Raw genomic sequence first — 16,973 nt, 5'->3', positions numbered from 1 at the left:
TATTTGGCTTAATTATTTGGTGGCTAGTTGTAAGAATGAAAACAAACAACTAAATTTCATATTATACTATGTCGTCAAAAAGTACGCACTACTCGTGCTAAGTACGCACTTTTTGGTCGGTTTCAATTTGTGTACTTAAGCGGTAGTCTAATGATCAAATAAGAGCTAAACTGTTCATATAATGTAAAAATTTCTTTTAAAGTTTAGTTAGTATAATTAACTAGAATTAATTTCAATTAATATATCAAAAAGTTGTTAACTTCATATAATTACTTACTAACACACAGTACGTTGAAAAGGGGGTTCAAGCGGCCTATGGCCATAAGGGTAATTTTACTGAATAGAAAATCAAACTAAGTTTTATATGTATTTAAGTAGAACTTTATTTGTTTAAATCAAAATTATTTTTTTTAGTTTTCTGCTTCAAGTATTTAAAAAATTATTTAAGTTTAAACCAAACTAGTTTTTGCCTTTTACAGAACAAAACTTTTGAAAATTTTTCATAGTTTTTGACAAAAATTTGCTTGCAGAAATATACAGAAACATTCCTTAAATAATTATAAATAAAGCCTTTTTTTTACAATTTTACTTAAAAAAGGTTAAATATACATGAAAAATAAGACAAGTTAGTCAAAAACTAAAAATTTGATTACTGATTCTTTTTTTTTAATTGATATGTTTAAAAAATTTAAAAAGGCATCAAAACACCGCTTGTAAAAACATAAAAAATAATTATATGTATTTCGATAATTTTTTTTGTAAATTAATATCTAGAATTTTTATCATATTTGCTAAGTAATAAAAAAAGATATTTCGGCTGTAAGCAGTTGAGATTTATAGTCAACTCTCGCGAATTTACGCACATTGTGTCTAAAGCAAAAGTGCGTAACTAAACAAGAGAACGTAACTAAACGAGAGATAGCAAATACACCCACTGTATTGGCTGTTTTACTAGAATGTATTTGACTAAATACAGTTTTGGAAATTTCTTACTTTTTTGTTTACAAAAAAAGTTTTAGTTTAAGTTTTAAAAATACTTGTACAAAGTATTTTTTCTAATTTGGTCCTTGCCCACTTAAAATAAAACTTGTCTTGCATAGTATTAGTAAAAATCTTTCCATGAAAGACAAATTTAATCTTAAGTGGCAAGGAACAAGTTAGCTAAAATAAAGAGAATTGAAATGAAACTATATGCTATAAAAATTTTGATATATTTTACATTGCGCCTTGTTTGATTTAATGGGGGCTAAGACACCTAACATATAACAACAAAGCAATAAAGTTCAACAGGTTCCTTAGAGAAGACACAAACTAAAAACTCAGTTCTAAAAAAATCTATATTAATATTAATACATAGAATATATTTACAATATTATAGCAGGGTTGCCAAAAAATCTGAAAAAAGTCTGGAATTTGACAATTAAGGCAAAAAAACATGGAATTTGGTAGTTTTTCAAAAAACCTTGAATATCAAACATAAACCACTGAAAAACCTGGAACTTTAAACTATCTTTAAATGTAAAGTAACTAAATTTCGATTAGATACGAAAAATGGGAACGGGTCAAAATTGCACGAGGTTACTAAACTGCATGAGGGTAATAAATTGCACAACAACAAAACTGCACGTTAAAATTTTGCACGAGAATAAAAATAACAAAAAAATGTATATATAAAAAAACAAAAAAATAAAAGAAAAAAAAAACCAACCGAGGGTAAGGGGTAATAGTGATCAATAAAAAAAAAAAATAAAAAATTATAATAATAAGAAGTTATCGACCGAGGGTAAGGGGTAACAATGATAGTAAAAAAAACTATTCAACGCGGGCAAAAATGTCTCCGTGCAAAATTGTCTGCTCGTGAAATAGTTTCTTCGTGCAATTTTATCCCCTCGTGCAAAAGTGTCTTCGTGCAAATATGACAGCTACCGAAGAAAAATATATCGTAAGATAAAGAAAAATGTTTCACTTAAAAACACATTTAAAGCAGCTTTATAGTATTTTTCCGATATTACTATACTATTTAACACAGTTTTTTTTCCTTAAGTTTATTTTTGTACTAAAAACACACAAAAAAACTTGTTTTTTAAACTTTAAAGAAATTCACAAAACCTGGAATAATTTTACAAAAAACCTTTAGTAACACTGTAAAAAGTATTTCAAACTATTATTTTTATTAAAAAATTAAAATCCGTAACTAAACGAGAGTGCGTAGATTTGCGAGAGATCACTGTAAATAAAAATACCCTGTATTGCCCTAACTACACCAATGAATTTTCGGAAAGAATAAAAGTTTTTTATATAAGAAATAGTATACTTTATTCCTAAAAGTTCAAAGAACTTCGTAATTAATCTTATACCAATAGAAAAAAAAAAAATTTTAATTTGTAAAGCTTGTCAGGTATTTTTAGTAGTTGCAAAAATTCGCTACATTTAAGTTAACATAACTTTTGAGGCAGAACAGAACCAAACCCAGTGTTTGAAAGAAGAAGCTTAACTCTAAACAATTAAATCCTTGGTCTAATTTTTTAGTCTTTAAAATGGTCAATGGCCGCTTGCCAGCCCACTGTGTAGCATCATCATTGTTGATGGATATAGTTTGATAAAAAAGTATTTATCTACGATATATATTTTAGATAAATCACTGTACTTTACTGGTATTAATCATTTCATTAGCCTTTTAAAGAAGAACATATCTTCAGTCAGTTGAGTAGGTTATTTTGTGGGTTAACTTTTAAAGGTAAACTACTTGTAGTGATCGAAAAACTAACTATTAAAAGACTGACCCTACTGTTAAACCTTTTTATGGATACCCTCAAAGCTTGATGTAAAATTTCTTTAATGAAACTAGTATGACTACTCTGAGTAATGTTTAAGTATTTTTTATTTATACCATATTAACATAAGGGTTGATAATACCAATTCGATCATCAGACCACAAGCTTTCGGTAGTCTGAGACCAGTTTCGTCCTGATTAGGACTCATCAGTCAGTCACAACCGAAAAACTTGCAGTCTTCAATTTACAAAAGGCAATTTATTACATACTTATACTATTTGAGTAAGTTTGGCAGCATACAACTTTTTCATTAACTTGTGAAGTTGTGATTAAAAAAATCCTCTTAAAAAAGACTTTTAATTAGAGTCGTTAAAAGTGTATGTAAAACTACTTGTTTAAATTTGTATGTCCTATTGAGTGTATATTAAGAAATTTTTACTTCTAATATTATTTTTTAATTATAACATAATATTTATGTATAACTTTTCAGTAATTCAATAACATAATTTTTTTGTTAGAAACTTATTAAGATTTATTGAAAGTTAAAGGATACCCATAAAAAAACTTTTGATTTTATTTAGAGTTTTGAAATTTTGCAAACAGAATGAATTTACAGCTTTAAATCAATACTAATCGAAGAAAATGAACTCAAAATGCATCTAATAGAAAAACAACACCTTAACTGTTTATTAATTGGGGTACTCTTTATAACCATTTGTTTACTTTAAAAACGCTATTTTTTTAGTGTATATTTTTCGAAGTTAGTGTGTAGTTTAAAATTTATTATTTAACGTGAAAAGGATACAATGACTGTGTCAAAAAGCTTAGTATAAAATAAAATTTTAATTAATTTTATTACTAAAATAATAAAAACAACATTCAAATTTTTTTTAATATCAGCATTTAAACAATTAGAACCATTATTACAAAATACTTAAACATTGATAAGTTAAGTTTTGATAAGCAACTTTTGAGAACATTTAATTATTTTCATTTTAATAACTATCTAACTAATTTAATTTTTGATTCAGTTTACTAACTAATTCTTGAGAATTTATATAATAAAAAACAATGCTTTCATGCAAATAAAATAAAATGTAGACCATTAGAAATATAGTAAAACAAATTACAATTTTAATTAAAGTCACATACTTTATTTTAAATCTTCGAATTCTAATTTAAAACAGCTTTTATTTTTTAAGCTTGTATCAAAATAAATTAACAGCAAAAGACAATTTGAAGAAACTAGGTTTGAATGTTCGACCTTATCCGTTTGTAACTTATCGAGTTTTTTTCTCAACTATTTCTTTAGTGTTTGTTGGTTCCTGCCGTGTATAAACCAAAGTTCCAACCAGTACAAAGAATGCGCCTAAACAATGTTGCGATGAGAAATGATTACCAAAGTAGACGACTGAAATAGCAAGCGACACAAACTTGCGAAGTGTCACGAGCAAAGTTACCGACAATGATGATACACTTGCTATCAAATGGAACACGCATCTAATGCATATATATTGTGTCACCAAATTCAATATCAAGTATTGCCACAGAACAGGAAATTTTACGCCAATCAGTGGTATAGTTTCTAATGACGAAAGATTAAATTTCTCTACTGATTCTGCAATGTTGCCACTAAAAATCAAGTACATTGGTAGAGGTATTATGTGCTGCAAAAATAAAACTAAATTTTACTTTAAAACAGAAAAAAACTCAAAATATATGTATGCTATTTATAAAGTTATTTCAAAAACTTTTAGCTTAAAAAGTCACCATGTTAATTTTTGTTTCAAAATATTTCGGTTTTTTGAATTTAAAAAGTGTTTATATATCAAAAGAAAACTGTATATTCTACAGGGTAGCGAAGTATAAAAAAAACAGATAATTTATAATACTATTTATAAGTTTATTTAAAGTGATTCATTCCTCTATCTTTCTTGAATTAAATTAAATGGAAAATTTAAAAGTCATAAAACTTTTACATCTAACTTTAAAATATTACTACTTTATGTACTGAGAATGCTGTTGCTTATATACCTAAAACTACTTAACTTTATGTAAAACAGATCTTGTACAATATCTCTTACTGCATTAATAGTAGTTGTGCTATATATAAATACCCTTGTTAAATAATTAGGTACTTTGGACTTCTAAAATAATTTATAAAACTTTCCTACAAATTTTAAAACATGTTATATTTGTTTGATCAAGTGTAAAACTTAATGGAATATTTTTATAGCATATACTTATACAAAACTAAATAATCAAAAATATTTATTATACGTACAATATGCCTTACATTAAATTAAAACACCTTACTGAATTGTACTGACCAAGACTTTTATGGAACTAAGTTTAGTAGAAGTTCGAAACTTACATTGTAAAAAGCAGCTTCACGAGTGTGTTTGCCGTGCTCCTTAAACACAGTCTCCTGATAAACTCCGAGACGGGCACTAGTAACAAGAGAAATTAACATCAAGAACAATCCGACTAGCATTTTTCCTTGGAACACAACTTGTTCATTAACTTTATTCTGTTTTTAATTGCTTTCTTTTTTTGCTTGATCATAACTTGTAAATGAAACTTTTCCTGTTTTCTTACCTTGATCTTAATATATTTTCAGTTAATGCTTTTGAATACAAAATCTTATATTTATATTAATTTTCTTTGTGAAATATATTCTCAAGAATTATCAAAATATTAGTGCAAATTAACCTTAATCTAAGATATCTGTTAATAGTTTTTAATTTTTACTGCTTATAATGATTAGTAAATATGTATGAAACTCGTGTTGGTTTTGAATTTAAGACATATAAACATAAATGAGCAACGTAAAATTAAAAGCTTAAATTTGCTAACTTAGGTATTAAAACTTAACTGTATCAAATTATTTAACAAACGTTATTTACAACTAACAGAAGCAAGAGTGCAAATACATATTCCTAATGAAACCAGTAAAACAGAAGCTATTTTAGAATAGCTATATTTTCTTCCTAAAACAAGGTAACCGATTATCATGTTGAATACTAGTGATCCCTGAATAAAATAATAGTTAATAAAATAAAAGATTTTATCTTATTTTCATTTATAAAAAACCAAAAATAAATTTACATTTTTTTTTTCTTCTTAAGTATTGAGTTAAAGAAAAATTTGAAGTTTGTTTACTTTAACTATTTTTTAAAGTAATCTTTTTAAATAAGTATACAGTGATTAAAGAAGGAGAGAAATAATTTTTACTAACAAATACTATATACTGATTTTTTTTTTCTTACTAAAATATCTTCAAAAAATTATATTTAAATTTTTATCTTCAAAAAATATATATTTAAGTAGAAAAAATGTACAAATATTTTATTAACTTCCGCTTCTTTAACTTCTTTTTCAAATATAAAAATAAATTATATAAATAAATTCAACTATTTATTATAAACTTAATAAATAAACATTTGAAGACTTTTAGCACGTTTATATAAGCATAAAAATAAAGTTCTTTAAATTTTTTCAAATCATTCAACCTTTGTATTAAAACTAGGTTCAAATATGTTTCAAAGAAGTTTTTTTAAACCTTTAATGTAAAAAACTGTTATACGTTTAAAAACGAAAATCTAAATCAGGGTTTCCCAAAGTGGGCGATATCGCCCCCCTGGGGGCGATTTTAGTTATTTGGGGGGCGATAATTAGTAAGGGGGCGAAAGGGTGGGCGATAACTAGTAAGGGGGCGAAAAGGGGGCGATTTTAAAATTTTGGGTTGTCGTAAAATTTTTACTTTTTATCTTGATATTTTACTAATTTTAGCTTGCTATCAAATATTTGAGCCTGAGGTAAAACTTGAACAAAAAAGTCTATTGTATTTATTTAAAATATAGAGAAAAAAATTAAATACTTATGACTCCTACTTTCAAGTTAGTTACATATTTTCATTTGTATATTTTCTTATTTAACAATTACATAGATCATAGACGATCGGAAATCCTCTCACTATTTTCAACCTTACATATATGTTATTTAGGATCATAAATGGTTTGTAAAAATCTATTTTATCGATATTAACTATCAGCTAATAATATTTCCAATTGTTTTTTGAAAATTCATTAAGTTAGACTAAGAAATAAAACTAAACAGGGTTGCCAATTTACCTAGAAAAACCTGGAACTTGACAATTTAGGCAAAAAAAAATCTAAAAAATCTGGAATTTTTAACAATTTCAACATATTAAGTAGTAAAATTTCGATTTGACACAAAAAAGCTATCAGATAGATAAAAATATGTATCCCTTCGTGGCAGATCTTTTTGAAGTAAACGACTCACAGAAAACCTTCTCAGACTTACAAGCTGACTTTGAACTTAAATTAATTTTTTATAAAGAACGATATGAAAGCTTTTGGACTTAACAAAAACTAAGGCAAAAGTATTCAATCATTTGAGAAAAATTTAGATTGTTGTGTATAGTTTATTTCCTTCTAGCTACGTTGTTTAGAAAGCTTTCAGTTTAGTTATCATCATCTTGAGAAAAGTATATAATCTAGATATTTGTAAAGGAGGTGACTTGAGGCTTTATATGACTGATTTAGAATCAGATTAGAAAAACTTGCAAGCATTCATGAACTTCATCCTTCGCATTATATTAGAATTCAGTAGCAGACATTATTTTATGAATTTTTTTTTTACTTATTTGATCTTTTAAAATACTTCTTATTTAACCTGGTTTGTATTGTATTTAAGTAGTCTTTTTATATTAAAAATTCTTATAAGTTATTTATTCTTTAACAGGTTTGCATAATGCCTAATAAATATTAATTACGGTAGACTTCCTCTTGAGTTTGCATTTTTAACCCAAAAAAAAGGGCAAATTTATATTTTCTTAAATTTAACTTAAATGAAGTCTATTACTAACTAAGTATTAAAAAAAAATACACAATATTTATTAGCTTATATAGATCTTTTTTCTATGAATATTTGTTTTATGTTTTAGTTGATTTCATGTATATTCATAACGTTATTGCATATAAGACATCTAAATTTATCATTTTGTAAAAATAATGGTAATAATTTTTGGGTTTAAACTTTTTGATTTTGTTCAAAGCGCGAACTGAAGAGGAAGTCTATTGTATTTATAAAATGGTTTATGTTTTAAATATGTTAATAGCTTTGTTTTGACCTAATTAGTTTTTAGTTTTTATTTGTCGATTTACATTACACTAAAACTTTTTATAGCATAGTAGTTAAAGTATTTGTTTGAAAGAAATTTGTTTGACATATTTTTGTTAATACTTGTTTGATCTGTATAAATAAAAAAATATTGATAACCATTAAAGTTTTTATTTTAAAAATTATTTTTCGGTTTTAAAAGAGTATAGATTTGATATCTCTATTTGAAATGACTTCAAACTTTTCATTTAAAAGATTATTAAACTCAAATTTATTTTCTAACTTGATTTATTAATGTTAGAAAATTTATATATCTAATAATTTTAAACTATTAATACAACTGTTTTTTGTTTTATCTTATTTTTTAAAATATTAGCAATTAGAATAAGTTGTTTATTTTAATAGTTCAACACTAGTTTTTAGTTTTTCACTATATTCTTCTGGTAAATTATTGTAGGCTAATAACTAGAGAATAAATAAAATTAAACAGTATTAAATAAGCCATCAAAAAGACTGCTACAGTTACAAAACAAAGTTTAAACATAATTAAAAGAATTTTTAATCGATTACTTTCTGTTCACAGAATTAACTGCAAAACATTTGATTTTTTTTTGAATTTAAATTAAAAAAAAAATGTTAAAATTAAGGTTTAGTTTCCTAAAGGTTATTCCAAGTCAAATACTATTTAATGGTATTCTACTACAAAACATATAGTTTAAAATTAAATTTTTAATTCTGCAACTAACTTGCTTATAATATATTTTAGCATTGAAATTAATAATTTTACTGCATTAACAGAAGCTATTCATAAAACCACTTTTCATTTTAGATTATTAACCAGTCGGTAAAACTTTCTACAACTGGATTAGAAATGGTGTTTTAATATTTATTTTATTATGTGTAAAATTATCTGTTCATTCTTTTGTAGTTTTTTAATCTCTGGTATTTAATTTTAGAATATGCCTATCTATAAAATAATTTAAGTATTTTGTGCGGCTTAAATAAGTTACTTAGTATTCACTTCTAAATGTCCGAAATTCCTTAAATGAGAGACAGTGATAACTTCAGGTTTCAGTTAAGATTTCAAATCGGTAACGTACGGTCCAGATCCAATCAAATTTCGACCCGCTAAGTAATTTGAAAACTACTTGTGCAAAATAAACAAAATTTAGTTTTTTGATGCTTATGATTTTGAAATACACTTTTAATTTGGTTTTCATTTCACAATAGTATTTCCTAGATCACAATAATAGTAAATCATTTTATTAAAATTATGCTCGAGTTTTAATTTTCTATATGTTATTTTTTTTTAATTATGCAGCCCGCAATTACATTTTTTTAACGAGTTGAAACAAGAAAAGATTTTTTAGTAAATATGAATTGCTGACTACAAAAGTTTTTCACCACTACCCTAAAAGTTTCATTAGCTTCAAAACAATTGATATTTATTCAGGATTGATAACACAAGGCTTTTTAATATTTAAGTATTTCAATACACTTTACTAGGCTTATAAGAAAACAACAGCAACTTATTTTCTCAAGCCCTGTAAACTACTTTGGACACAGCCCAAAAGTGCGTGCATAAGAAATACTAGACTAAATTACATTTCGAACACAAATTATTTGGCTCAAAAGTTTGTACTCAAGAGAAAAACTACTTTTTAAAATCTTGGGGGGCGATTATTTTCAAATTTCTGAAAAGGGGGCGATTTAGTAAATGAGTTTGGGAAACCCTGATCTAAATACATATCTTACCATGTGTAATTTTTGTTTTAAAATGTAGTTTAATTAAGGGCATATAGTTTTTACTAAGCTACAAGATGCTTTTTAAAGATTCAAAAAATTCAAAATAATTTTTGCGATATATCCGGTCAAAGTTAGAGGCAACAATGGGATCCTTATCGGAGGCGCAAACTAAAGCGGCAAATAACTAGAAATCACCAAAAATCTATCTTCTCCTACGTTTTTTGAGATAACTACCTTAAATTTTTAGGAAATTTTCCTTGATATATTTAAAAAATTCAGTCAGAAATAATTTTGAAAAAATTAAAAATTAAAATTTTATATAAAAAAAAAACAAAAAAAAAACTGTTTTTTTTTGTTTTTTTATTATAAAATTTTTATTTTTTAGTTTTTTTAAACTTTGTTTTGACAGAAGTTAAATAGTGCAAGGATAATTTCCTAAAAATTTGAGGTAGTTATGTCAAAAAGCGTTTATAAAGTTGAGCTCAGAGAATATTTAAAGTTAATACGGTTGAATGTACGAGCCAATAAGAATCATATGACGAAATGTTTCAAACTAAATACTGATGCAACAAAACATCAGAACATGACAGGCAGTTTATATGTAAGCAGTTAGTTAGTTTGGTGTGCAGCTTGAAGCAACAAAATATCTTGAACTTTTTTGTGAAATTTTGTGATAAGTGAATATTTTAACTGGTGTTTAATTGTTTTAATATTTAAGACAGGTTTATAGTTTAATAGTTTATGAAAAATTTTACAGTTTCTTGTTTACTAAAAGTTTTAATTAATTTTTAGTATACTGTTTTAAGTCTTTTGATAGAGATTTAAAGAGCTTCCAGTTTTTAAAGTGTTACCAAAGTAATTAATAATTTTGTATAAGCTAGTATTTCTTGTTGTGTTTTATATAAAAGATCCATCACTCAAAACTGTCGTGTCTGATTATAGAAAGTAGTCTTAGTTTGAATTTAGTATTTGTTAGATATTAATTAAATAAGGTAGGATTTTATTATGATGGGTAGTACTAATAAATTAAGTGTACCACAATCAGTCCACAACTTTACTACCAAATTGTCAACCTTTGCTAGCTGTTCTACTGATTATTAGATTAAAGTAATTTTTTCAGTTTTTAAAAACCTCATTCTGACTCAGGCTTGTTTATACTCACTCTAGCTAGTTTTATTGACTTAAACAGTGGCAACCCTGCTAGTTTGAAAAATTTTGGGAATGTTAGAAAATCTTGGACTGCCTCAGGCTAGTTTAGTTTTTTATAAAAGCTCAGGCTAGTTTTCTTTTAAATTTTGAATGAGTTTGAGCTGATCTAGTTTTCAATATTTGGTAATTTTCTAGTGTATTTGGTTCAAGAACTTAATTTCAGATTTTCAATCGTAAATAAAACCTAAATTTGTAAACCTTGTGGCTAGCTGTTCTACTTATTTTTAGATTAAAGTTCTTTTTTCTTCAGTTTTAAAAAACCTCATTCTGACTCAGGCTAGTTTATACTAGTGATGTACCGGACTCACTATCCGGGTCCGGCCGGATATTGCCATTTTTGTCTGATATCCGGATCCGGCCGGACTCTAATTTGAAAAAAAAGTCCGGGTCCGGTTCCGGCCGGATTCTAACTTGAAAAAAAAAGTCCGGATCCGGGTCCGGTATATCACTAGTTTTAACTTATTTAAATTTAAATCATAAGTTATACTCTTCGTACATTTGCAAAGTTTTAGTTTTTGATAAAAAAATTGTTAGTTTTATAACTATTTTCTAAATAGTTTACACTCTAGAAAAGCTACTTTGTGTATTTACTTATTACAAATTTAAAAGTCTTGTAACTTAAGTAGAAGTTAAATTAGATATCATAATCATATCATAACATAGTAAAGTACGAAACTATTTATGGGTTGTCTCGGATGCTGTTGTTGTTGGTTGAGTAGTAAAGTTCATTATTTATTACAAAAAGTCAAAATTGTACCAACTGAAGGTCTAAACGTTTCGATAATGCCCATAAACTTTAATATGCCTACAAATTTATAAGAATTATTAGGTTTTTTGAGATAACTTATGTTAGAACTTACAGCAACATGCTTTGTTTCTGTCAATTTAAGTTTTCAATTAAGTTTGCTTCATGTTAATCTTATTTTCAAATCACTCAAAGTTCTACAGAAATTTTTTTGTTATACTTTCATAAAATAAAACTATTTCTAACTAAAAACTAGAAGATTGCATTTTATATAAACACAAAAAACCATATATAATTCTTTTTAAACTTTACAGGATTTTTCTAAACTAAACTGTAAACTATTTATATTTAATTATTGTATGTTTTTTGGTAACAAGTATTCTTTAGCAAACTAGGAAAATTGATGACTAAGTAACCTTTATAACACTATATAAGATTATACAGTATTATGTACAATGCTGCAAATATTTATGAGCTTACTGTAGAAAAAAATTAGGTATAAATATATTTTCATTCATAATAACTACATAAGTACACACTTTAAAAGTAAACTACTTTTTTTTTTACTTTTTACATGTATTTTGTTAACTGTAATTAAAACTAAAAACTAACGGATTTGAATATCATGTGAAGTGGCATTGGAATATTAAAACCTAGAGCCATCATATTGGTTATGTTTGATGAAAAGAACAAAGCAACCATAAGAAAGTATTTCCTGCAGGATTCAAAAAATAATTTATTAACAATTACAGTTTTTTAAAATGCTTAAATAGCTTTTTACTAAAAAATTAAAAAACTAAATAAAAGATCAATCAACTTATAAGAAGTATGAAAAACTTAAGTACAAATATTATCTTTTTTAAAGTTGAAAGTGATAGTTCAAAACATCTATCAAATATTAATTTAAGTTTTATTAAATAAAGCTAAATACATGGTAACCGCGAGAAATCTTAAAAACAATTCCTGACTCTACTGAAAACTAAAAATTGTGACAAATATGCGCTTGAATCGGGTTGTATATGTGTTGCTAGCAGATTTTATAAAACATTTGATTATACTTCTAAATCGTTTTAAACAATAATTGTACGGTTTTTTGTTTATTTTTTATTTTTACTTACCTTTGATAGTGGTTTATTGATATTTTCCTTTGTAGTTGATTTGTGTTTACTTTAATTTTAACTACATTTAAATTAAACACTTTCTTGTGAGTATATTTAGTTTTTATACTTATAACTAAAAAAAAAAATCTGTGTTTGTTATGTTACCACTTACTAGTTTTTTTTCAGTCTGAAGTGTTTATACAAAACTTTTTTTTCATTAACAAAGCTAGAAGAAAAAAAAAACAATACTTTTTTCGGACTTTCATGTATCCTATTAAAATAAGGATTTATTAAAAAAGTCTTAGTAAATTAAAACCTTAAATAACTGTACAATTAATATTTTTCGAATAATTTTAAACTTATTAAAGTAAATAAAACATCAAACTTATGTTATTTGTTTTCCTTAACTGAATATAAACTATTAACAGTTTAGTTAACAACATTTAGAAGACCTTTATTACTATACAGATTTCACCAATAAAGTTTGATAAGTCTTAAATATTTATTCCTTTAGATTAAAGTCTTGTACTTAGCTTAACTGTCAAATTGACACTTTATAAAGAAACAAAGTACATTGTACACTGTATTGTGTAAATACTAGTATTAATAAAGCTTGTCTTGTTTTAAAAAGCAAAAAAAAACATTTACCAACCGATAAAATTACACTGACTGGTAAAGTTTAAATTTACTTAAACAACTTTTGGCGATAGGAAGAAAATTTTTATTTTACTTTCAGTATTAAATTGAACATGAATGATAGGCCCAACATTAGCCAAGTCACCTATGCATATTATGCTTAAAAATATTAAATACATACATAACGTTAAAAATGAACTTTTTTAGTCAGGCGAGCAAATGTGCTTGACGCCTTTGAACATTAAAAAGTTATACAAGAAAGGAAAAAAGTAGCACTAATAAAAAAGTATACACATTTTCTACCTGGATAGTTTAAGACCATAGGGGACACAGACTTTTTTTTACAAGTTTATATAATTTTAAACATCCCTAACTTACCTTGAAGTTGTTTTTACTGTTTTTTTTTTAAATAATTCAGCTTAAAATTTAAATACGTATTTATAAAATAGATCATATAAGAAATAAAAAGTTTTTTTTTTAAACATGTCTTATGCAGGTTTTTTGCAGTGTATTCTTAACTTAAGAACAAAAACTATTTTTTAGAATTTTTTTTTTTTGTGTGAAAAAAGTCTTTTTTTGCTCGTAAAAAATTAAATATTTATAAGATGTTAAAATATTTGAATACGTAACAAAATAAAACTTTTAAATAATTAATAAACTAAACATTGAAAATTATAAAAAAATCATTTTATAACTTTTTCATTTATTTTCAGTGTAATGTGTTAGAAGTATATAAAACTCACTTTAATGGTACCTCACGCTTAACTGTGAAAAACTTGCTTTGAAATATGAGACCTTCAGAAGCAACAAACAAAAACTGGAAAAAATTGATCATGTTGCCACTTTTTGGTACAGACCTAAATATTTATTAAAAATTTGAGTAAGTATATGTAAAATACTGCTGTTTTTATATGTTTCAAGAGTTATTGATACTAAAATAGTCAAGTAAATATAAAATAAATTTCAATTAAACTACCCAAATAAGCACTAATTAAAGCACTGAAATATTTATAAAGCTGCTTAAAAATTTATCTTGACTTAATTTTTTGAATATGTTTATAGTTGTAACAAAGAGTTTACTTAAAAAAAAATTATTTAAAACTAATTTATTTTAGAGAATTATGCTAAAATTTTTATTAAAAATATAATTTTACTAAATGTGAAAATTTTTATCCAAATACTTTGAAAGCTGTTGAAAATGATTATTTTTAGTTTTTTAGCATATATACATACTTTGAAGTCTAACAAAATTTAAGCTCTATTTTTATACTCAAATATCAATATAATTAATACCTAACAAAATTAGTAATTTAAGTTTGTATATATAAATTTGATTTATTAAGTTAATCAACTTATTTCTCGTAATAATATTACAATCTTGTAATAAATTTATATATACATACATATATATATAATTTAATAAAATGTACGATTTTAAAAATATTGGAAAATATGTTTCATAAAGACAAAAAAGATTGTATTTAATCTTCAGCCAGTTCAAATTTAAAATAAAAAGCACTTTGGTAAACAAAGATGCAAAAGTTTACAAAAAAACAAAAACATTATGACGTAAGAATTGAAAATTGTACATTACAAATATTCAGTACAAAAATCGATCTACCATCTAACTAATCAAACAACTAAAATTTACAAAAACAACAGTCAAGTGAACATAAAATACTTCAAAATTTGTTGTATTTTAAGAGGAGCTTTTTCATATGTCGACAAGACGATGTTAAAGGGCTTTTAAATAATATATTGGAAAAGTACGATTTTAAAAATACTTTTACATATGTTTCATAAAGCTTAACGCTTTAATCATCAGCCAGTTCAATTTAAAATAAAAAGCACTTTACTAAACATAGATGCAAAATTTATACTAAAAAGCTCTGTAGAAGGTGATTATTCAAACTTGAACACCTTCTACAGAGCCCACTTAAAGGGCTTTCAAATAGTTTATTAGAAAAATATGATTCTAAAATACTAGTTAATTTAATAAAAGTTTTTTACAAGTTGTAAAAACTTGCAGAACTCAAGTTTTGTGCCTACGCATTCCTCAACTGCAAAACAATAAATCATGCATGATTTTTAACAGTTTTAACATTACATCATTATGTATTTATGCTTAAATTTTAAACTTTCATCTGAGTGTTTTGTGCTTTATTTTGAACTTGTTTTGCAGTTGAGGAGTGCGTAGGCACGAAACTTGAGTTCTGAAAGTTTTTACATCTTGTAATAAATTTTTTATTAAAAATTCCCATAAGGTGGGCTCTGTGTTAAAAAAGTTAATTTATTAACTTAATCGAAACATTTATATACTTATATATATAAATATATATATATTTATATATTTATTATATTACATGTATTAAACTGAACTGCAAGATTATCAACATCAATACATGTGATATTCTGCAACCTAACTTTGACTTTATTAGGAATCATCAGGCAGATATAATCATAATGAAATGTTGTATTATTTGATTAAATAATGATTAAATAAAATTAATTTAGATATATAACAAGAAAAAATATTTTAATATAAACAATGATAAAACTAAACCAACTTTATCATGTGTTCCAGAAAAACAACATTTGTACAGCAAGAAATGATCAAAAGAATTATGGAACACAAAACAGAAGCTGACATTTTTTGATAAAATATTTCTTTATTTCAATTACGAATAGTTTGTATACTAATGTATTCAAGTGTAAGATCTATAAAGATTTATTAATGGTGTTAGATTTATTAAATCAATATACTAATATTAACAAAAAGTTCTAGATTAAGTAATCTATGACATAAAAATTTATAGAGAAGATTTAAAATAAAGGTAACTATTTAGATAAACAGGTTAAAGGTTGAGATAGCATTAGTTACCTAATGCAAAGATATAACTAAAATTACATAAAAATACTATTTCATCAAAAATTAAACTTCTACTTCAGTTTTAAGAAATTTTGTAATTGGTATTTTTATCTAAACATTAAACAAGTAAAAATTGATGTTTCTCTATATTGGAATTGACAGTTTTAATACTTCTTATTGAAAAAAAAAGATTATATGTAATTTAAAGTCTTAAAACTTACAATCCAGATAGGTATTGTAACAAGTTTTATAACAAATAAATATGTATTTTTATTTTAAGTGAAAACTCAAAAAAAAACTTTTAAATTTAATACTTAACACTAAAGGTATACAAGAATCATATGGTTTGCACTTTATTATCTAAAGTAAAAACTTTTATAACTATACTTTGAATACATTCAAGTAATCAGGGTCAATAATCTTTTAGTCAAAAAACTGTCCTGAGTGACATTAAACTGTCCTGAGTTTTTTTCAATTCCTAAAAAAAACTACATTTTTTAAATAAAATTAGTTATAAAAAAACAAAAAGCAATATCAACAAAATGTATTTTAAAGTCTGGCCTGAGAATGATAGAAATCTTAAAACTAACCAGAGTTTTTTTATATAAAACTAAACTGGCCTGAATCATTCGAGTTTGAAAAATCAAACTAGCCTGATTGATAATAAGTTAACCTGAGTCATCCTCATATTTTAGAAAATTGGAATCTGTCCTTAGTAATTCTGAGTATCCTGAGTATTCTGAGCCCTG

At 25.0% G+C, this 16,973-nt stretch overlaps 1 protein-coding gene across 1 annotated transcript; it reads right to left on the bottom strand.

Moving 5' to 3' along the window:
* Positions 1-3,743: 3,743 nt before the first annotated feature.
* LOC145830698 (UDP-xylose and UDP-N-acetylglucosamine transporter-like) lies at positions 3,744-16,069 on the bottom strand. The gene is made up of 6 exons (XM_082938285.1): positions 15,923-16,069; positions 14,099-14,212; positions 12,232-12,334; positions 5,688-5,807; positions 5,149-5,304; positions 3,744-4,441 (listed from the first exon to the last, which is right to left on the bottom strand). Exons 1-6 carry the CDS (start codon positions 16,003-16,005, stop codon positions 4,055-4,057), a joined length of 963 nt encoding a protein of 320 aa, XP_082794411.1. The 5' UTR covers positions 16,006-16,069; the 3' UTR covers positions 3,744-4,054.
* Positions 16,070-16,973: the final 904 nt, after the last annotated feature.

This window comes from Thalia democratica, chromosome 1, assembly GCF_965202585.1.
Source record: "Thalia democratica chromosome 1, ktThaDemo2.hap1.1, whole genome shotgun sequence".
NCBI classification, from domain to species: domain Eukaryota; kingdom Metazoa; phylum Chordata; class Thaliacea; order Salpida; family Salpidae; genus Thalia; species Thalia democratica.
This window is presented reverse-complemented; position numbering and strand designations above follow the sequence as displayed.